Consider the following 24,106-nt stretch of genomic DNA (forward strand, 5'->3'; position numbering starts at 1 on the left):
GGCAGAGATCACCTCTGAGTAGGCGATATGCAATGGAGTAAAGCTGGAGATTTTTGAGATGGTCTGCGTAGGGCATCTGTTTGAGGCCAGTAATCCTCCTTGTGAGGTATTTTTGTGGCCTTTCCAGTTGTTGGAGATGTCTTGTGAGGTACATACCAAAAGGGGCATTGTACTCTACAATGGGTCTAATGAGTGATGAGTAGAGGGGAACAATGACCTCTGTTTTTCTGGATGAGAAACCTTTTGTGATGAGGTGTGCCACGTAGAAGGATTTCCTGACTACTGTGGCGATGTGATTATTAAAGGAGAGACTACCGTCCACCTGTGTCCCAAGGTCTCTTATCACACTTTTAGTGTTAAGTATACTACCGCCTATGTTGTAGTTCATGGGTACCAAAGGGGATGACGATGCACTTTTTGGCATTGAGCTTGAGGCCATGGCTTTGACACCAGGCATCTGTCTCAGTGAGGCCCTTTTGTAGGCTGTCCACATCGTTAGGAGTTTCGATTATGGCTCCTAGTTTGCAGTCATCTGCGAACTTCGATAGCCAAAGACCTTCTGTGTTAGCCTGTACTTCAGAGAAGTAGATACCAAACAGGAGAGGACCCAGGACTGAACCCTGTGGTACTCCACTTGTCACTGGTCTGAAGTCGGATTTGGAGTTTGCTACTTTCACAGCGTGGGTTCTGTCAGTGAGCCAGTTGGCAACCCATCTTGTGACATAGGGATTTATACCTAGTTTAGTGAGTTTATCTATAATTCCAGAGTGGGGGATGGTGTCGAAAGCCTTGGCAAGATCTAGATAGGCTGTGTGAACCACCTTACCCTTGTCTACGGCTTTGGTGACTGCTTCAAAGAAGTCCATCAGGTTTAGGAGACATGATCTGCGTTTTACAAACCCGAACTGGGTGGGGTCCAGAGTTTGGAGATTACCAATGTCTTTGTTTATAAGTTCCATGATGATATGTTCCATGGCCTTGCAGACCAGGCTCGTCAGGCTAATGGGGCGGTAGTTCCCGGGGTCCGTGGTGGCTCCCCCCTTGTGGAGTGGGATAACTGTCGCTGTGCACCATTCAGCAGACACAAAGCCTGAGGTGAGGCTATGACTGAACATGGTACTTAGGTGGGGTGCCAGTTCGTTCTGTAGTTCGTGTAGAACGCAGCCTGGGATGTTGTCTGGTCCCATGGATGCTGTGTACTTGGCTTTGGAGAGTGTGGTTTTTACCTGTGCAGCCGTGATTACAGGAACTTTGTATTCTTCCGGTATAGAGATGGGCTCTTTAGCGGGTGAGAGGGAGGTAAAGTTAGCACTGAACCTATCTGCCAGGATGTTGGCAAAATCAGTTGGGTCTGTATATTTAGTGCCATTGTGCTGTAACTCAGAGTAGATCTGAGTGTTGCCATTGAGATTCTTGAGATAGCTATAGAATGCTTTGTGGCTGTCTTTAAAATCAGTGGCAATTTTGTTTTCGCAACTAGCTTTGGAGGATTTTATCAAGGATCGCAGCTTCTTATTGAGGCTGACCAGGGAGCTCCTCCACTCATGGGATTTTACTCTCTTTTGCAACAGTTTCTTCCTTCTGTTGTACAGTTTGTTTATGGCAGGGGACCACCAGATTGGCTTCCTTTTTTTGGAGGATAGCGTCTTGGTTCTGTTAGGGATAGCACGATCCATGCACTCATGTAAGTGCTTATAAAGTGCAATTGTGTAGGATTCAGTAGTTGTAACTGTATTGTCCATCTGCATGGGTGTCATGAAGTTCACCACTTCTGTCTTAAGAAGCATGAAGTTGGCTTTGGAGAAATTTTTTACCATGGTTTCCTTAATGGGGGTGGGGGCAGGATGTGGATATCTAGGGTAATTAGCTTATGGTCGGATCGGACCAATGAGGCGTTGACTTCAGGTGTGGAACACCGGTCATTCATGTTGGTAATGACTATACCTAGGATATTGTTGCCAAGGGCATTGGAGTTTATGAATTCCAGTAAGCACTGAGCGAAGCAGTTGGTACATGAGTAATTTTCCCTGTTAATGGTGGGGTAGTTGAAATCGCCCATTATTAGGGTGTTTGGTTGAACCCTAATATTTTCCAGTACATCAAGAAAAGAGGAGTGGGAATCCTGGGGCATGGTGGGTGATCTGTAGCAAGCTACAATTTGGATTGCAGTTTTGCCTAGAGTTAGTTGCACTTGGATAACCTCAGCTGCATTATACTGAGCAACTAGCCTGGAGGTGTGGATATCCTTAACGAATATGGACATAACTCTGCCTTTGGTGTTCTGGTCCAGGTTACATGGCCTAAAAGTATGGTATGAGTTATAGCCTGGTAGTGCAGGGGTGCTCTCTGGAGCCTTGAACCAGGTCTCAGTCACTGCACAGATATCGATGTTCTCCATTTTAAGGAGTGCCTCGAGTGAGTGCATTTTGAGATTTAGACTTCTAGCATTGAGTAGCATCACCCTCAGTTTTTGCTTGCCTGTTCCTGTTACGGTGGTGAATTTGTCATTTGAACCTTGCCTAAAAAAGGCACTATAGGGGCGGCAAGAACCTTAGCTAGTATCCGGAATCCCAGGGGTGACAGGTGCAGGCCATCTCTGGCAAAGCATCGTGGTCTGTCGACCATGTCATCCCAGGCAGACAGATACTGGATCCCTTTAGAATGGCACCAGAAGCTTAGCCAATTGTTGAAGTCAATCATTTTGTCCTTGTACTGCGGCATCATTCTGGGTAATGGCAGAATGCTACTCAGGGCTAGGGTCATACCTGCCTGGGCTACAAGATCAGAGAGCTCTTCCATGTCTCTTTTCATGTAGTCCAGGGAGGTATGTTTCAGGTCGTTCACACCAATATGGACAATGACAGAGTCATATTTGTACTTGTGGAGTGACCTGAGTGTGTGGGCTATGTGGAGGATCCTGGCACCTGACAGGCAGCTGACAGTAACCTTCTCCTTGTTTAGCCTGGTGAGTGGGACATCAGTGTGCCTGACTATAGAGTCACCTATAACCAGTGTGTTGGGTATGCTGTTTTGCCTTATTGGCTGTGGTTGAGTGGCACACTCAGTCTGCAGGCTATGTGTCATTTGGGTTGTGTTGGGGGGGGGTTGCTTGCATTTCTGCTTTGGAGGTCTCTGTTGCTTGAGCAGATTATTATTGAGAGCCTCCGCGAATGTTTTTGTGTTTCTATGTGTGGATTTTGGTGGTGTAGATTTAGTTAGACTATGTGATGAGTGTGGTGTGGTGCAAGTGTTAACCTTCTCCTCCTGACTGTCAAGTTCAGTCTTGATTGGAGAGAGCTTTACCTCCAGTTTAGCTAGATAAGTGCATCTCTCACAGGTTGTAATGTTGGGTGGTAGGAGGAGAGGGTTGTCTGTGTACATGAGGCAACTTCTACATTGCCCCAAGATGCCCAGATTCATCAGATAGACAGGAGAGAACACTGGGAGCTGACCCTTCCACTCCTTATGTGGTAGATAGGTTACCTAATACTTACCACTCCCACTGATAAGCTAGAAGGCTTCCTTCCAAAACAGAAAGCTTGGAGGGGGGGGCTCAGAAGCTTACATACAGGCAAACCTGAATCTGGACTACACTAGTTACAGGAAAGGTATTTTATATATATATATATATATATATATATATATATATATATATATATATATATACAGAAAAGTAGCTAAAACAGCAGTAAAAACAATTCAAATGCAGTGCAAGCTAGCACACTTGAGTATGTAGCAATGTTAGACCAAACAGTTTAAAAAATGCAATTAAATTAAAAATGACTAAAAACAAGTGCAGAAAGAGTCTATTAGGTAGAATGAGGTAAAGAGATGGGACTGGGGGGGGGGGGGGTGTCCCAGATCAAATCTACAGTGGAGGCTGGCAACTGCAAAAGCCTCCAAATTTAAACAACAAGACAGGAATAGGAAGGGTGGGTATGGGAAAACCAACACCTTCAGCAGAGATCTGAAAAACTATACAGTGAAGCAAAAATAACAGTGCACAACTCTGAAGTCAGCCAGCAATGATATAAAATTAGTCAAACAACAATTACCAGTACACAACTCTGACGTGCCAGAAAAATATACTCAGCTCTGTATATCTCCAGATAGTTTGAAGAGCACTCTGTCAGGACACAGGAAGGCTCCAGCAATGATATGCTTTATTATCCTTTTATTGATTTACCATTGTTAATTTGTCATTACTACTAAATTTGAGAATTTTATGTTGAATTTATATTACAGCAGATTTGGATAAAGTTTTACTTTTGAAATGTCTATGCAGAAAATCATCTGGCTTTAACAGTATGACACCATATTGTTTGGCCTAAACTTTACATAAAGCCTTGTGATAGTCTTAGTTGCCTTAACAGTTTGTTGTCATTCAAACCATTTGAAATCCATCTTCCCTTATGGGAGATTGCTACAGTCCCATCAGGCCCACAATTATTGGACAAATTACTTAACTGAGACAGAAAGCATTGTTAAATGTTTTATATCCAGTGATAATTTTATTTCTGATACAGTTCAATGCTACTAATAACAACACTAACAACACTGCCACACAATTCAACACTCATACTTTTTTATTCAGTATTTTCTTTATTAAACCACAATCCTTCAACTTCCCTCACTATCCCTACCAACTATCCCTACCAAAATAAATAATCAATCACCTTTGTTACGTTTTCAACCAGTCCCACCCTTGACAATTAAGAAAATGCATAAACTAAAGCCTGCCACCTTACCTACTGATAATCTTCCAGCAGAATACCTAAAAATTGCAGCAGATGTTCTGACCTACCCAGTATGCATTTTGATAAATAGAGACATCAATGAAACATATGTACCAATTCTCTGCAAAAGCCATATATCATACCTGTTTATAAATGTGGAAACTCCACAGACATCTCCAACCACAGACCCATATATATTTTACTGCCACTTTCAAACGCTCTAGAAATATGCAACCATGCACAGCTTCTCAAACACCTCATTAGAATAATCTCATTTCCAAAACCCAATACAGTTTCTGATCATATCACAGTAGAACCACTGCCATTCTTAGCTTTACTGACAGCATCAACCATCACTGAAATAAAGGTAATCCAATCTCATCCTTGACCTGTATAAAGTTTTTGACACACTCTCTCACCAAAATATACTATTTCCTTAGACCTTAATTATGCATCCCTCTCTTGGTTTCACAGCTATTTATCCAACAGGTATCAAACTGTTAAATGGAGATATGAATTTTCATTGTTCCTCTAAATCTCCACTGGAGTCTCTCAATGGTCAATCTGGGGTCCCTTACTATTTAAAATCTTTACAAATAACCTGCACTCTGCAACCACACATTCTAGCACTGTGCAATATGCAGATGACTCAGACTTTATCTTCTCAGCCTCAACCCTTCAAATCCTTCAGATGTTTACCCAAGAATTCTCCTCCTCTATTGAATTATGATTAACATCCCCATACTGATCCTGAATCCAACAAAAAACAAGTTAATGTTATTCCTTCCCAAACACTTCACCTTCACAAACTAAATTACTAGGGGTTACAATTAATGATAACTTAAAATTTGATCAGCATATACTAATATGTTATAAAAAAAAATCAGAAACTAAACTTCCTCTACAGAGCATAACCCTATATCTCTGCACACAGCAGGAAAACTATTACCTTATCTTATCTTCTACCATCACTCCCTTTATGCAGCCGTGAATTTCACCAATAAGATAAAACTCAAAAGTGTGCTACAACAAGACAGCCACATTTGCTGTCAGCCTTTCTTATCTAACCCACCAATGTCTGGCCCTACAAATGCTACACTTTGTTACAACTAACACGCTACATAATCTATGCACAACTGCTTACAGCATACAATCTAATCTATAATTCAGAGCAATGGCCATTAGGTTGAGATCACCTATCCTTCAGGAGTTTACAGTTGGTAAGGAAGAATCAAAGATAACACTATACGCAGATGGCATACTAATATACATGTTAGATCCAAATAGACATATGGGCTGTTAATGGAAATATTAAGTAACATTGGTACCCTTTCGAGGTAGATGGTAAATGCGCAAAAAATGTAGGTAGTAGAAGTGAACTACTCTCCCTTGGAAGACCTGAGGAATGAATTTCCAGACAAATGGAGTAAGAATCAAAGATACATAGGAATCACTCTAGCTCAGAGGTTGGACGAAAATGATAAGGATCTCTTACAATGTGGTAAAGAAGGGAATCCTAGACAGACTCAAACATTGGAAATTGTTAGAGCTACATATAGACCAAAAGGTGCAATCATTACAGATACATATATTACTTTATATTTATTTTATGTATTTCAATGGCTTAGGATTATGTGATGTTTCTTAAGCTAATGGGTAAACTGGCGGTCCTTGATGTTCAGGGACAGACAGAGGTGTGGCTGAGGTAATTTACTTTATGGAAAGCGATGAATATACCACCAAGGTAGTTTGACTACGAAGTCAAACGGTTGAGCAAAATGGAAAATTAATATTTAGTGTTTTTTGGACAAAAAAGATAATAAACACTGTCTCTGGAATGAAGTGACAGAGGCTCACTCTTGGATGGTAGACAAAGCAAGGGGTGACAGGTCAAAAAGCCTGGGTGGCACCTATATTAGAGACCCAAGTAGGCTCCAAGGAAAAAGGCATTGTGGTGACAAGTTTAAAACATTTGGAAATGCTTTATTGATCACAATTAGAGAAATTACATTAACTTATAACCTGAGAGAGAAATTTAATTTAGAGGTATGTGACTATTTAGCTTAAGGGGAAATGAAGGCCATACACATGAAATGACAGGTAATATTGGAGAATTGGAAGCAACCAGAAATGTTTAACAAAGGGATTAGTATCCAGGCTTTGTGGTTTGATTAGTGTATTGATGTACAAACAACAAAGGACTTATAAGATTAGTTGAGGGTGGAAAATGAATGGCATAATTCCAGAAAGTAAGCAAAGGGACATTTATCTTTGATGCTGAGGAACATAAACTATTCCTGAAAATTCCACATTTTTGTCTGGAAGTGTTTACATAAATACATTTATATACCACATAGGTTATCAAAGATGTTCCCCACTACTGCGGTGAGGTGTGGTGGAGGACTGAGAGGAACATGGTCCCACAACTTTTAGGAATTCCCCAAGTAAGAGTAATTTATGAAAAGTCTACAAGAAACAATGCATAAGTTATGGTCCAACAATGGAAGGATGAGAAAGTCTACCTTTTCCCTAGATATCCTAGAAAGTCATGGCTGACAAAAAGCAAAGAATGCACTTTTGGGGGAGATTATATTGGCATCCAAAAAAAAAACCTATCAAAATAAAATGGAAACAAGGGGACGACTAGGACTAGTAATGACCAGAAAAAAAAATCTGAAGCAAAGGGCTGAAATACAAACAGGATTCAATCGGAGTAGAACTATAATGAAAATTTCAGCATGAAGCTATCCCAGTTAAAATCTAAGAAGCTATTATGGGAAAAGGAAAGTACATTTCTGGCTTTTCATTCATGTGAACCAGAGTTCTTCTCTAACTCAATTCAACTGCCCACAAACTAATATTTAATCCATAGCTGCCCTGCCCTTTCATCTCTATTTACAGTTTACCACCCTAATAAACCTCTCCGCTCCGAAAATCAAATGCTCTTGCTAGTAGAAAAACCTAACCTCTCTGCTGGTCAATTGCTCCACTCCTTTTCTACTGCTAGACTTTGGAACTCACTTCCACCTTCACTTAGATCCATGACAAATACTTCTTTCTTCAAAAAATCTTTGAGACATCTTTCCTCCCAGTGGCTATGCTCATGTGATAGTTCCTCACAACCTATTACCCGACTCACTCTCCCCTACTACTACTCCCACTTTTCCTACCTTCGTCCTATATTACCCTCAAAAAATCTCCTTCATCCATGGATAATAATCTAATTCTGTACCTTTGTAAACATGCACTGTCAGCTGACAGATTTATGTACAGCCGCTTTGCTTCTTAATTGGTTAAAAACTATGTATTCTGTTTAAAACTTTGTATGCTGTTTAAAACTTGTGCTGTACCATTATGGGTTGTTATTCAAATGTATGTATTGTATTTCATATTGGAGCTTTTCTCCACGGGCCTCCACTGAAAATGGGCACTTTTTGGCCCAATGGACCTTCCTGATAAACAAATGCAAATAAATAAAGTGTGTGACTTAAACCAATGTATGGGGAATTGGCAATTTATCCCTGCTCCGGCACTTCAAACGCCAACTGATCCAGAAAGATCAGCAGCATAAGACTGGAAAATTCAAGCACAAGATCTACAGCTGAAAATCAAGACGGAATAGCAAACTTGGTAGAAGCAAAACTGTTATAATACTGCTGTAACAGTCTTCCTCAAAGAAAAATCAGTGATATCATGTTTTCTAGAGAGCACTTTTAATAATAAGATCTTTAAAATGTTGATAATGAGAGAAAAATACAATGGCAGATTTGCTCAGTCCATGTCCAGACAACTATATACAGCAGTTCTCAAGATAATATAATTTTAGGACCAGAACATTTACCTGATAAACTGATTAATTAACCGGCAAGATAGCACGTTGCAAAGGACAATTTGGCAATCTCAGCAAATTTACAAGAAGTCTTGAAAGCCACAGATGCATTAAGTCTTCTTTTCAAACACAAACTTTAGCTCTTAGTGAGCTGTTACTGTAAGCAAATGTGAAGAAAGCAACACAATCAAAGGAAAGAACACCAACACATTATGACAAGCAGCAAAATCAAGCATGTGTGCTTGTCCTGATCTTAGGGACAGCGCCTCTCAAGCTCTTCTAGAGAAAAGCTGGAAAGTTGTTGACATAGGTCCAATTATCAGCTCCAATAACTGATGGAGAGAAATAGGGAGGGATGGATGTGCCCATCCCGAGTGGTAGGGTGTTCATTGCTGAGGCTCCTTTGGAAAGGTGTGTGTTCAAAGGAGAGGAGTTGCCCTAGAACTTAAAAACAATAAGAGTGGGAGGCAGGGAAGTGAGTAGGTTAAATACATTAAAACACACTCCTCCAAGATGGAAGCGGAGACAGTCAAGCCTCCAAGATGTCCTTAGGATCCACAGCTGGCCACAGCAATGCTGGAATAAATCTGGAGGAGTAGAAGACAAGCTGGTAGACCCGATTTCGACATGGTGTACTGTGGACTGGGTCAATAACATGAAGTCCTGAGGGGATCCAAAAAAAAAAAAAAAGGAATGAAAAGAAATGGTGGAAAGAAGGCAAAAAAGAACACAGAATGGTTGTTTTGTGAAAGTGGAATCCGAAAACAGAGGGGTAAAATAGAAATTTTGGAAGATGGTAGACTGAGCTACAGCTCATATGGTTAGTAGTTGCTGATTCACCTACATGAAGTGACTAAGGAGCAATATTAATCCACAGAACTGATTACATTCTGCCCATGGTGATAAACAGCTATTTTGTACAAGTACTGATTTAGCTCTCTGTTACAATTCACAGTCTCACAATTACAAAAAACTGCAACTCTGAATACCATAAGTATGAGAGAAAAACAAAACAGAATAGCTATAAGGAAGCAGCGAATCTCAAGTATCACCTGTGTACGTTAATTCCTCAAGCTTGTATATACTAACGGAGATTGCCATATCTCTTAGAATGGAGAAAACTCAAGACACAGCACTTTCAAAGTTTGAATATGTACTCCCCACCTTTGCTACTCTGAGACTCTCACAAGTCTCAGACTTTAAAGCTGTTACTGTACTGCTGCACTATGCGGATGTTGCAGGAAAGATCATCATATGTTGTCTGCTGTGGCACTTCTGAATGCATCTTCAATCACAGATTTAAAATGCTACAGGAGGCACCTTTGCAGCCCCAGATACCATTGGTGGATGCATTCTCCATTTTATTTATCAAGTCTAATGATGTTACTTATCAGGACGTCATTCCCTAAAAGACATAGGTGAATTCATAGTCAGAGGACCTTCATTTTCCAACAGCATCCAGGGATCATCTAGTGACTCTTACTTCATGTAGTGGGTGCCTTCTCTTTGTTGCTGTGTTAAACAGAATAAATAAGAGCTTACAAGTTCCAGTGTTTGGTATTAAGTAAATGTTCCAGTTCAGAGATTAGTCTTTAGTACTCTGCAATTCTAAGCTGGAAGCTAATAACCCCTGCTTTTTAGAAACTGTTTAAACATGTCTATAGACAGCTATCTGTCAAATACCCACTGCTTTTTATCCACCACTGCAACTTAAACCACAGGTACTTTTCAGTAATATCATTAAGACTTAAAATGTCCACTACGAATATGAAGCATTTTATGGCATTATTTTGATGAGATCCTTGCACCTATTGTTTGAGGACACTATTACTCTGTACAGACAAAGCCATACAACGGGGAGGACTCCTTATAGGGGAGAGAGAAAAGCAGCAAGCACAAGCAGTTGGTTTATCAGCTAGAGCTGGATTTCAGTCCTGACCACCAGCAAAGTTACGTCTGCATTATACAAGAGCAGCAAAAAAGGATTTATACTGCCCTGTAAGAACTCTAACACCATGTACTTCTGAAATCTTTTAAGGTGTAAGAAACACAACTTTAAGTAATTCAATAATAAATCCATTACTACTAATTCAATAATAAAACACATGATAGAAACCATATGCAAACATCAAAACAGCACTTCTGAATGACTTGTTTTCTGAACTGAAAGACTGTGCAGTAAAGACTTGACAGCAATAACATTTCTTAACATGCTCTGTCTAGAAAATTCTTGAAATATCCATGATTACTGTAATCAAAACAGCTGCTATTCCATTATACCTAATACAAATACACACAAAGGACTCTAGAGCTTTTTTCTTTTCAATTAATTATTCTATGCTGAAAAATTTAATTTCATCACACATGACATCTTAACTTGGAGTTGACTTTCCACCTCAGTAAAAGAAGACTTTGCAAAATGCATCATTTAAACCGAACATTTGCAAACTGTTTCACCTTGTATTGCAGTATCTGACCTGTACAGTAACTATCTGAAAGCTTGGGACCTGCCTTGCTATGCCCCAAGATATGGAGAGCTGAACAGCAATCAGTTGAAAATCCAAACTTTCATATACAAAGTCAGAAATTGTGGTTTCTTGGAATAATCCCTTTTGCCCCCCCCCCCCCCCCCCCACACACACACACACACACAATCATAAAACTAGTTAAAAGGAGAAGAGTGATATTTGATAATCACTCTTTTCTTGCATTTTAGTTTTTTTTCCCCAGAATCTCAGGACTTGACAAAGCACGTCTCAAGATTTCAATAAGGAGCTACCCTCTATAACTCCTTTTTTTTTCCTTTCAATTCGGATTTTAAAGACACAAGATGCTTATGCAAGTGTTACATAAATGTTTACCACAACATGATGCAATAACAGACTCATGCTACCAGGGATAAAATTAACATGGTACACAAAATGACTAACATTTAATGAAAACCGGTAAAAGAAAATGCAAACATAAAAGGTGTGAATATTAAGTTTTGCATCTGTAACTGTGTTCAACCAATTCTTTCCAGACACATCAGCAGTCTTGCAAAAAACTAAACTTCCAAAATTACTGGGAAAATAGACACTAAACCATTCATGTATGAAAAATAAAAACAGTTTACAGCTTGATGACTACCTGTCAATACTACAGAAACTTGATTGCTGCTAACTAAACACTGCTGTTTCTCTGGGGCATCACTACATGCAAACACATTTACACACAAAGACAACCCACAAGCAGAAGAACTACTGTTACAAGGCATATTACGGGGCATTGGTGCAATATATCATTCAGTGCAAAACTCAGAAAAATAAGGAACTGCCAAATACAGTAACTGCAAATAAATACAAACGTTTTCTGAGGTAGGGTATGGGCTAACTCATAAGCTCTGCTCTATAGCAGTGAGGCCTTGTACTTTGTTACGATCTTCAGGCTCCCCTGCATCTAACACTCATTAAAGTGGCAGACAGCACTACATGGACAGAAGTGCAGTAGGATTTCAAGACAGGAACCTCCAAGGCTACCACCTAACTAAATATACAAAGAAAATGATTTTAATGTAAGACCACAGTGTGATTATAACTCCATGTTCCAGATGACAAGAACCGATGACCATTTATCGATCGTCATCTATTTCCATGTTGTCTGAAGCATGCTGATGATTTTCTTTGTGGTTGTTTTCCAGCAACTGTACACAGCTGTTAAACATTACATGGCATCTAATATTGATTTATTATGCAAATCGGTATCAACTATATAGAGAGATGACCATTCTACTTCAAGTTATTGCCTATATTATACTGATCTTTAGTGCTGTATTTACCTTTGGGTCCCGGATGTGGCTGAAAATGGTCTTAGAACCAGCTCACTTAGTTAATAAAGAATAAACACAATAAAAATGGTTTCACTACACTACAAGTGCAACAACTTTTTAAGCATCCTCTTCACTATTTTGATTAAGCAACAACTCAGCACTGAAATCAATACAACTCTGTTTACAGCCTCAAGAATCAGCAAAAAAGTTTCTGAAAAATGAAACAAAAAACACTAGCCACAAAGAAAGAAAAACAAAAACAAAACAACAGCTTAAGTCTGAATACAAATATTATAACACACAATGGCTAAAACTAAAACAGATTTCAAAAGCATGGCCTTCTTTTATGCTCTGCTTTAGCAGATCAGCCACTGCTTTTATGTTTTACACAGCATATATACTAACAAAATATAAACACATGTGCTACCTGACTTATCTGTTAGGAAAAAGGGACAGAGAGCATTTTGAAACAAACCATTTCCAATATTTTTTTCAAATGTACAGTACTACAATTCCAAATTGCTTTTACGACTATCTTTGCACCCTTGTACTATCATGCACAAAGTATTAGACTTGCAGAGCTGTTAGCTGTTTAACAGGATAAGAAAACAACTATAGTACAGATTATGTTATATATTTCTGATGAATTTTAAATGGAATTTATAGTTCTCCCTGGCAATATGAATGAACATCCTATAATTTAACCAATTTATAGATTACAGGTTCAGACTGACCTTTTAGCCCATAAAATTGCTCATCTTCAATGTGGGATTAGAAGTGGGAGAAGAATGTCATAACTGCATTTAAGGAATTTACCATAACAATAGAAAGGAGGATATGCATGCATAATTTTACCACATTCCAGATCACAGCAGAGTTTTCTTTTCTGACAGTCTATATCCTCTGCTGCTTCTCCCAAACGACTATACTAAGAACAACAATGTACTTACCCACATATATGACATTTGTACTCTCTCATTCCAAGGTGTCGTTTAACGTGATTCCTGGCATCACCTAGCTGAGCTGTTGCAAAATTGCAGATCTTGCACTTAAATGGTTTTGAACCTGGTTTAAAAAAATTAAATTTTAACATTAAAAAGACAACTAATGATTATTTAAAATAACTTCTAAAATACTACATGTACTGAAATGTACAAAGTACACTGTAAATGTGATTCTTTTCCCTAACAAAATTGGTTTTATGACCTTAGCATAATGGGTGCATTTACCTAAAAACATATAGAAAAACAGCAAAACATATTAAACTGCAATGAATATATTTCATTGCAAAAATCTCTGTTACTGAGTAGTATAAGACAAGAAAGGAACGCAAGACAGAAGCAGCTAACTCCAGTAAATGCCAGAAGAGGAATATCAGCTATACCATATATATATGTGCCTACATATTTAAAATGCATACTTTACTATGACTTTACAGCATGCTAAACTATTGCCTTGTTGACAGAAATCACTCTCTGAAAGTCAAAACCGAGAATACCTTATTATATACTACAGCAGTACCAAAAATAGATCCACAAACTAAAAAGGGGTAGAAACTGCTCCAATATTTTGTCTTCACTTGATATGAATGACTCCTCTATTGCAAGTAACTTACTACTAGGACCCATCAGTCCCTTAGCATAGACTCAGAAGAACACACAAAGGATGGACAATGTCATACTCAATACAACATGCTGTGTGGAAAGGACACTGACCAGTGCACTTCAGCAGTCTGACACAGCTGATGTCACAGATCACCAACTATGTCAAACTGCTGCAGTATAACTATGCAGACTCTTTCATTTGCTGGCATATCAGCAACTTTACAGGTAAAACCCAAAGAGTTAACTGTACCAGTTCTATCTCTGGATACAGATCCAAAGGATTCATATCTCCTCCTCCCAACAAATTCCAACATATGTGAGAGATGCAACCATATAGCCAAACTGAAGGCTAAGCTCTCTCAACTCAGTACTGGCATAACCAGTCAGCAGGAGAAGGAAACCACACTCACTACAATTCCAGTCTCACATAGACCTACCACGACAGCAAACCAAACACATAATCACACAAAAACATACTCGGAGGCTCTAAATAAAGATCTGCCGAAGCAGCAGAGACCTCCAAAGCAGACACCCAAGCAGCCGCTACCCCAAAACAAAACACGTGCAACACATATCTCACAAAGCCAGTGTGCCGAACAGTCACAGCCCTTAAGACTAAACAACACACCTGATACACTTGTAATAGGTGACTCTATCGTCAGGCACACTGACGTCCCGCTCACCAGGCTGAACAAGGAGAGGGTCACGGTGAGCAGCCTGTCAGGCGCTAGGATCCGCCAGGATCCGCCACATAACACAAGCACTCAGGTCACTCCAAGGCAAGTACAAATATGACTCAGTCATTGTCCATGCTGGTGTGAATGATCTGAGACGTACCTCCCTGGACTACATGAAAAGAGACATAAAGGAGCTCTCTGAGCATGTAGCCCAGGCCGGTATGACCCTGACCTTGAGTAGCATCTTACCCTCACCAAGAATGATGCCACAGTATGAAGACAAGATGATCAATTTCAACAATTGGCTTAAGTACTGGTGTCATTCAAAGGGGATCCAATGCCTGTCAGCTTGGGATGATATGCTCGACAAGCCACGATGCTTCGCTAGGGACGGCTTGCACCTGTCACCCCTGGGCTTTCGGATATTGGCAAAGGCTCTTGCTACCCCCATAGTGCCTTTTTTAGGCAAGGCTCAAAAGACAAACCCACCTCCATAGGTATCACAAGGGATAAGAAACTAAGAGTAATGCTACTCAACGCCAGAAGTCTAAACCTCAAGATGCACGCACTCGAAACTCTCCTTAGCATGGAGAACATCGATATCTGTGCAGTAACAGAAACCTAGTTCAGGGCTCCCGAGAGCACCCCAGCACTACCAGGTTATACCTCATACCATGCTTTTCGGCCCCAAAACTTGGACCAAACCACGAAAGGAGGGGGAGTATCAATATTCATCAAAGATACCCACACCTCCAGGTTGGTGGCAAAGCACGAAGCATCAGAGACTATCCATGTGCAACTAACAGTGGGTAAAACTGCCTTCCAGTTTATAGCCTGCTACAGACCACCCTCCCAAACCCAGGAACCCCACTCAGCCTTCCTGAGAACACTGGAAAATATGAAGGTCTCTCCAAACACCATTATATTGGGCGACTTCAACTACCCAAACATAGACTGGGAGCATTACTCTAGCTCCAACACCCTAGCCCAAAGGTTCCTAGAATTTATAAACTCAAATGCTATGGAAAACTTGTTACCACTCCCACAAGAGGGAAAACATACTGGACCTGATCATCACCAACATGGGAACTCTATGCTCCAGACCAGAAGTGTATCCCTCACTGGTAAGATCAGACCATAAACTAATCTCACTGGATATTCACATCCCGATCCCACCCCCTGCCCAGAAAACCACAGTGAAAAACTTCTCTAAAGCAAATTTCACACTCCTCAAAACTGAGGTGGAATCCTTCAAAGCCCCCGGGCCTGTGGAAAATACTGCCCAGACCGCAGAATCCTTTATAAACACATTCTATGAACACCTTCAGGAATGCATGGATCATGCGATCCCAAACAAAACCAAGACCCAATCCTCCAAAGGCAGACATCCTGTCTGGTGGACCCCAGCCATAAACAAACTATACAATAGAAGGAGGAAGCTACTAAATGATAGAGCAAAATCCCAAAAAGGGAAGGCATCACTGATCAGTATTAGCAAAAAACTACGGGCACACATAAAATTGTCTAAGGCCAGCTTCGAGAGAAAAATTGCACAGGACACTAAGGATAATCACAAGGCTTTCTTTAGTTATGTTAGGAACCTGGGTAGTAATTTCCAGATATGCTCAGAATTAGTCCAAAATGACAAAAAATACACGAACCCACAGACATTGCCAACATCCTAGCTGACAGGTTCAGCGCAAACTTCTCCCCCCCTCCCCACCAAAAGGGCAAATATCTATCCCAGCAGAGTGCTGCCCCCCTGACATCTCAGATGCTCAGGTAAGAGCCGCCCTCTCCAAAGCAAAAAACACAGCATCAATGGGACCAGACGGTGTCCCGGGCTGCGTCCTACATGAACTCCAAGAAGAGCTAAACCCAAACATAAAACTACTGTTCAATCTCAGCCTTACTACAGGATATGTGCCCAAAGAGTGGCGTACAGCAACAGTGGTCCCTCTCCATAAAGGTGGTGCCTCAACGGATCCTGGAAACTATCGCCCCATAAGCCTGACTAGCTTGGTCTGCAAAGCTATGGAAAGGATCATCATGGACCGCATAAATAAAGATATTGGGGACCTACAAACATTGGATCCTACCCAGTTCGGCTTTGTTAAGGGCAGATCCTGCCTCTTAAACCTGGTTGATTTCTTTGAAACAGTCACCAAGGCCATTGACGAGGGGAAGGTGGTCCACACAGCCTACCTGGACCTCGCAAAAGCCTTCGATACAATACCCCACTCGGGCATTATAGATAAGCTCACCAGCTTAAATATAAACCCCTATGTCACTAGATGGATTGCAAATTGGCTCAAGGACAGAACCCACATGGTTAGAATTGCTGGAGCCATGTCAGACTCCAAACCAGTTACAAGTGGTGTCCCACAAGGCTCAGTCCTGGGACCTCTCTTGTTCGGTATATATTTCTCGGAGGTACAGGCCAACACGGAAGGACTGTGGCTGACCAAGTTCGCAGATGACTGCAAACTGGGCACCATAATCGACTCTCCAGCCGACACAAGCATCCTCCAAAAGGGCCTCATAGAAACAGACAACTGGTGCCAGAGCCATGGCCTCAAGCTAAATGCCAAAAAGTGCATAGTCATCCCTTTGGCAAAAACAAAGTGCCCACAAATTACCACATAGGTGGTAATCCATTAAGTACAGAAGAAGTAATTAGGGACCTGGGGACCCAAGTTGATAGCAATCTCTCATTTGACAACCACGTGGCCAAAGTGGTTAGAAAAACATTTTATATAGCCCACCTAATCATGAAGGGATTCACATCTAGATAAGGGACGTCATCGTGCCTCTTTACTCATCCCTCATCAGGCCCATAATTGAGTACAATGCCCCTTTTGGGATGTACCTTACCAGACACCTGCAGCAACTGGAAAGTCCCCAAAAGTACCTCACCAAGAGGATCAAAGGGCTCAAACAGATGCCATATGCTGCCCGGTTAAAGAAACTCCAGCTCTACTCAGTGGCATACCGCCTGTTCAGAGGCGATCTGTGCCTGACGTATAAAGCCATGTCCAACCCGGAATTAATGGACATGCTGCACCTCAGAAAATCCAAATCCCATCGAGCTACGCTCGAGAGACTTGAACCTCAGCACTGAAATAAATAGGACATGCTGGAGGGACAGATTCATAACCCAGAGGCTCCCTTCACTCTGGAATAAAATCCCAGTCCAGGTTAGGCAGAGTCCCTCATTGACTCTCTTCAAGAGGAATCTTGATGAGTGGATGGGAGATCGTAGGTTTACCCCGGGTATCACTTCTGTGTCACTGTTAGACAGAGGCACAGTATACTAACCTCGAAAAAGGGCATAGCAAAATAAATTTAAAATGGGTGGCGAAAGCCAAACACATTCTGGCTAGGCTTATAAATGCCCTAGGGCAGATAGCCTAGTATGAACCTATGAACCCATAACTGCTCTAGCTCTGGAACCCATTTCAGTTCAATCAAGAGTCTTACAAGGATCGGTACACAGCCTTCCCCTCTTCTCAGTGAACACTGACAACCTGCTGAGGCAATGTATAATCAACAAAGTCCAATAATATGCTGATAAAGAATAGTTGTGTAAAAATCTTACCATAACCATCGATGTCCTTCTCTTCTATGTTGCAGTATTTTTTATAGAGAGGAATCCTCCGCTATGGGCGACCTGACGCCTGGCCAGTATACAAGCGCTTTTACGTACTGCTAGTATGTGAGAAGACACACAGATGACTAAGGAGAACATCAGTCATAAAAGTGACATCTGCACGTACAATACTCAGAACTGAATGCCCCAGAACTAATGCCAGCCTAATGAAAACAAGAAGGTTATCAGACATCCAGAGCAAAAGCAAGCACCAGGGGGACGGAAGGAAGGATAGAATACTGCAAACATAGAAGAGAAGGACATCTATGGTTATGGTAAGATTCTTCATAACTATTCTATGTTCTTCTCTTCTAATGTTGCAGTATTCTTTACACGGGGGAGAATACCAAAGCTTAAGAAGAAATCAGGGAGGAGGAGGAAGGACTATAAGAGCTTTCTAGAAAACCCTGAAGAATGGCTATAGCAAAACCAGCTCAAGATCTGGAGATGCCATCCAATCTGTAATGCTTGGTGAAGGTATGTACAGAAGTCCAAGTAGCTGCTTCTAAAATGGAATAAGTATCCAAACCCTTAAAGAAAGCACCTGAAGAGGCCAAAGTTCTAGTAGAATGGGCCTTAACATGACAAGGGAGGCTCTTCCTATGGAAAACATAACAAAAGGAAATAGTTTTTGAAATCCAAGAGGAAATAGTCTGCTTGAAAACAGGCAACCCAGAGCCCTGGGATGAAAAGAAACAAAAAGCTGATCCAATTTCCTGATAGTCTTGGTCTGATCCAAATAAAATCTGAGTTGTCTATGCACATCCAAAGTGTGTACAATCGTCTCAGTAGAGGACTTTGGTGAAGGAAAAAAGGTGGGCAAATGAACAGATTAAGAGAGAGTTCATTCACAACCTTGGTCATAAAGGAAGGGATGGTACACAGAGACACCCGACCCTTTGGGAAAATCAGAAAAGGTGGGGAAGCCATTAAGAAGTGAAACCCTTCTGGCAGAAGTCAAAGGTAGTAGCAGAACAGTTTTCCATGTACAGTGTTGCAAGGAAGCTGTAGCTGCAGGCTCAAATGGAGCCACAGTCCGCTTCTCCAACCAAATTTCAAATCCCAAGGAAAGGTACAGGTTTCCTGGTAGGTGTAATGTGAAGAATGCCTTTGAGAAAGAGTTTAACCTCTAACTCGTGAGCCAAAGGGAGAAATAAAGGGAGACATGCAAAATGGTTAACAAATGAACCTTCACCGAGGAGTAAGCCAAACCATCCTTGGGCAACTCGCACAAGTATGAAAGAACCAATGGAACATCCACAGTCAGTGGGATCCAGGTTGTGTGAACGACACCAAACAGAAAACCTCTTCCAAATAGATAAGTATGATTTTCTAGTATTGGGTTTTCTGGCCTCCTGCAGTACCCTAGGTACGTCCTCAGAAAATAGACGTCTGAAAGGAATCAGAAGTCTATCATCCAATGAGTGAGATGCAGGGTTGCCAGATGTGGATGGGTAAGAGATCCTTTGCCCTGTGTGAAAAGGTCCACCCTGTGAGGTAACTTGTGATGACTGCCCTTGGCTAAATGCAGAAAAAGAGGGAACAAGTGCTGTCTTGGCCAAAAGGGAGTCACCAGCAAGATTTTTGGCTTGTCCTGCTGAATCCTGAACAGGACTTTCTGAATGAGAGGAAAGGGGGGGGGATGCATAAAGTAACATCCCCCTCCAAGAAACAAATAGGGCATCCACCTTCCAAACCAGAGGACATGGGACTCTGGCACAAAATTGACTAAGCTGTCTGTTCAGAGGGGAGGTAAACAGATCTACTTAAGGAGTACCACACCAATGGACAATATCCAGAAACACATCCCTGTGAAGCATCCATTCATGGGATTTAGTCATGGATCTGCTCAGATTGTCTGCCACAGAATTTTGACTGGAGGAAATATTAACTACCTGAGGAGTCACCTGGTACTGAACTGCCAGTTCCCAAGCCATGACAGCTAACCTGCAGAGAAGGTATGACTTTGTACCCCCCTGTTTGTTTGCATAGCAGAGAACTATGGTGTTTTAGAGGTCCTGGCTGGAAAAGAGGATGGAGAGCTTGAAGAGCCAAAATGAGAGCTCTCATCTCTTTGATGTTGATATGGTCCTCCTTTTGAGAAGGAGACCAAAGGCTCTGTACCTTTATGGAAGCAAAGGCTGCTCCCCATTCTAGGCTGGATGCATCTGTAAACAACTGCTGAGTGGGAAGAGGAAAATACAAAGGAAGGCCTGTGTTAAGGGAAACCTGCTGAATCCACCAAATGAGTTTCTTTTTGAGACAAAGGGAGAAGAGGAACGATAAACTCCAGTGGATCTGCATACTGTGTCCAAACTGATTTCAGGTACCACTGAAACTTATTCATGTGAAGTCTGGCCACAGGTATCATGGGAATGGTGAATGCCATGAAACCCAGGAGCCTGAGAAAAGTACAGTTGTGTACACGTACCATAAATGTAGATGTTTAAGTGTATTCACTGTTGCAGTCATTACATCTGGGTTATCTGCTGGCTGGATGCCCTCAGTCGGCCTGATTCACAAAGTCTTGGGTCCTGCGTCGGTTGCTGTCCCTTCTTCCATGACATCAGGTCGTCAGGGGTATAAAACATGCAGCCGACGCCATTACATCAGTTTTTCTTGCCCCAGATGTCAGGTGCCCCCCTAATGGGTAGCAATTAAACATAGAAGCACAAAGATATACTGCCAACAAAAAAGCAAATACACCAAAAAGGCTTTTAAGCATAGCAAAGAAAAGTAGAGGTATAGCCAAAAGAAGTTAGGGGGCTGGAGGGAGGGTAACCAGGACTGCAACAGCGAATACACTTGAACATCTACATTTATGGTAAGTGAACACAACTGTACTACGTTCTTCGAGTTTCACTGTTGCAGTCATTACACTTGGGTAGATTCCCAAAGCTATGGTTGGGAGGAGGAATTTAGGTAACATTAGGGCCAGCTAAAAGGCCCTGCAAGACTGCAGTGGCAAAGCCAACTCTGGATTTAGAGAAACTTGGCAAATGATAATGCTTAGTGAAAGTATGTACAGAGCTCCAGGTAGCAGCTTTTAGGATGTCCCTGGTAGGGACGCCTCTGAGAAAAGCTGTAGAGGTAGATGTAGCCCTGGTGGAGTGAGATCTGATCCCCTGGGGGATAGGTTTTCCATAGTGCTTATAGCAGAAATTAATGCAATGGCTTATCCATTTAGAAATGGTTTGCTTTGAAATAGCCTTCCCCTCTGCCCCTGAAGCAAATGCCACCAGCAGTTGTTCAGATTTCCTTTGAGGATTAGTCCTGTCCAAGCAGAATCTAAGTTGTCTGTGCACATCTAAGGAATTCAGTATTCATTCCCCTTTACTCTGTGGCTTGGGAAAGAAGGTTGGCAAATGAAAGGACTGATTAAGAGCCACACTGGATACCACCTTGGGCATGAAGGATGGATTGGTTCTGAGGGACACCCAGTCCGCATGAAAGATGATGAAAGGCTCCACTGCCATAAAGGCCTGTAATTCAGATACCCTTCTAGCCGAAGTAATTGCTAAAAGGAAAGCTGTTTTCCAAGAAAGAAATGTTAAGTCTGCAGTAGCAGCTGGCTCAAAAGGAGGTACAGTGAGTTTCTCCAAGACAAAGTTAAGGTTCTAGGCTGGGGTTGGAGCTCTCCTGGGTAGTCTCAAAGTTTTGGCCCCTCTGAGGAACTGCTTCAGCAGTGGATGAGAGAAGAGGGGAGGTTCTGTGTTATAATGATCTGAAATAGCTGAGGCGTGGACTTTAATGGAGGAAAAAGACAGGCCCTTGTGAAGCATCACAGTTAAGTATTGTAAAATCTGAGGTAAATTGGGCGCTGCTGTGCTCATCCCTTGAGATTGGTTCCAGGCACAGAATCTTTTCCATTTTTCCACATAAAATTTTCTAGTACTCAGCCTACTTGCCTCTACAATGATATCCATCACAGGTTTGCTGAGGGATGGTAAAGGAGAGATTACGTAATTAGCCAGGCTGCAAGGTTCAGTGTTGGAAGCTGAGGGTGCAGAATCTGGTTCACCTTCTGAGACAGCAGGGAAGGAGTCTGAGGCAGGTGCCATGGAGATAACTGTGACACTCTGCATAGGAGGGGGTACCAGTGTTGTCGTGGCCAGTCTGGAGCAATCAAAATCATCCTTGGTTTGTCCTGTTTGATTTTTAGTAGTACTTTGGAGAGCAGAGGAAGAGGGGGGAAGGCATAGACTGATAGGTTTTTCCAGCTGAAGGACAGAGCATCCTCTTTCCAGGCTTGTTTGTGGGGAGTTCTTGTGCAAAATTTGTCCAATTGGTAGTTCTGGGGAGAGGCAAACAGGTCTATATCTGGGCTCCCCCATTTGCCTGTCAACATGTTGAAAATCCTTGGTTCCAGTTTCCACTCATGTGGGTCCATGAGGTTTCTGCTTAGTCCGTCTGTCAGTGTATGTAATTTTCCTGGCAGGAATTCAGCTTGTAGGTGCACTTGGTAGCTCAAGGCTGTGTTCCACAATGCCACGGCTAGTCTGCAGAGGGGGTAGGAATGTGTACCCCCTTGCCTGTTTATGTACCACATACCAGTGGTGTTGTCCGTCTTTACCATTAGTTGTCCTGGAAGATTGTGGTCCTTGAAGACTGTCAAAGCATTCTGTACAGCTAACATTTCTTTTTGATTGATATGTAGGTGCATTTGACTTGAATTCCATTTGCCCTTAATGCACTTCCCTGCCAGGTGAGCCCCCCATGCATAGTCTGATGCATCTGTTGTTAGGGTTTGGGCGGCAAGAAGTGGTGTGAAAGGTTGTCCCTTGTTTTGGTGGCAGTCCTCTGCCCACCAAAGGAACTCTAGGTGTAGGCAATGTATGATAGGAATCATTGTTTCTAGGTCTTGCAAATGTTGACACCATAGGCTTTTTAGATACCACTGTAGTTTCTTCATATGCAGTCTTGCATTTGGAATTAGAAGAATGTAGGAGGCCATGAACCCCAAGGCTTGCAGTATTTGTCTTGCAGGGTTTTTGTGGCCACTTGTTTGAAGTAGGTTGTCAAATGAATTTGCTTTTCTGGCGTGAGGTAAGCCATCTGGGAAGTTGTATTCAAGCTTGCTCCCAGGAATATAATTTGTTGACAGGGTACCAGGTGTGATTTCTTTTCGTTTATGGGGTACCCCAGACAAGTTAGAACCCTTTTTACAAAGGCCAGATGATTCAAAAGTATGTCCTGGCTTTCTGCCTGAATTAGGCAATCGTCCAGGTATGGGTATATTTGAATATTTCTTTGCCTGCAAAATGCAATAACTGGAGCTAGGCACTTTGTGAATACCTTGGGCGCAGTAGATAAGCCAAAGGGCAGTGCAGAGAACTGATGGTGCGTGTAGCCTGCTTTGAAGCGTAGGTATCTTCTGCAAGATTCCCTGATTGGGATGTGCAGGTATTCTTCTTTTAAATCTAGTGTTGCCAACCAGGCATCTTTGCCTAGCATAGGAAGTAATTGGTGAAGAGCCAGCATCTTGAATTTTGGAATCTCCAAAATGGTGTTTAGAGTAGACAGGTCCAGGATAGGACGCCATGAACTGTCTTTTCTGGGTACTAGGAAAAGTCTTGAGTAGAAAGATTGTCCCTTTTCCTCTTCTGGTACCAGTTGAATAGCCTCCATGCTTAAGAGAGAAAGTACTTGTTTTTCGGCCTCTGCCCATTGATTTGGGGGTAGGTCTGGCCACCCACTTGATGTTGGCAACGTGTGGAAGTGAAATCTGTATCCCTGGGACACTATATTTAAAACCCATTTGTCCTGGGTAATGAGTTCCCAATTTCTGCATGAAGAGCAATCT

The 24,106-nt window shown here is 41.8% G+C and overlaps 1 protein-coding gene across 1 annotated transcript in view; it reads right to left on the reverse strand.

Annotated features, from left to right (window-relative positions):
* The window catches only part of ZNF407 (zinc finger protein 407), a 3,063,484-nt gene that overhangs the window by 2,418,871 nt on the left and 620,507 nt on the right, over positions 1–24,106 (reverse strand). Inside the window, exon 3 of the mRNA XM_044067115.1 lies at positions 13,324–13,438. Within this exon, the coding sequence (XP_043923050.1) occupies positions 13,324–13,438 (115 nt within the window). The remainder of the gene's footprint in view (positions 1–13,323; positions 13,439–24,106) is intronic.

Source organism: Protopterus annectens, chromosome 3.part1 (assembly GCF_019279795.1).
Source record: "Protopterus annectens isolate FY-2018-M chromosome 3.part1, PAN1.0, whole genome shotgun sequence".
Lineage (NCBI taxonomy): Eukaryota > Metazoa > Chordata > Ceratodontiformes > Protopteridae > Protopterus > Protopterus annectens.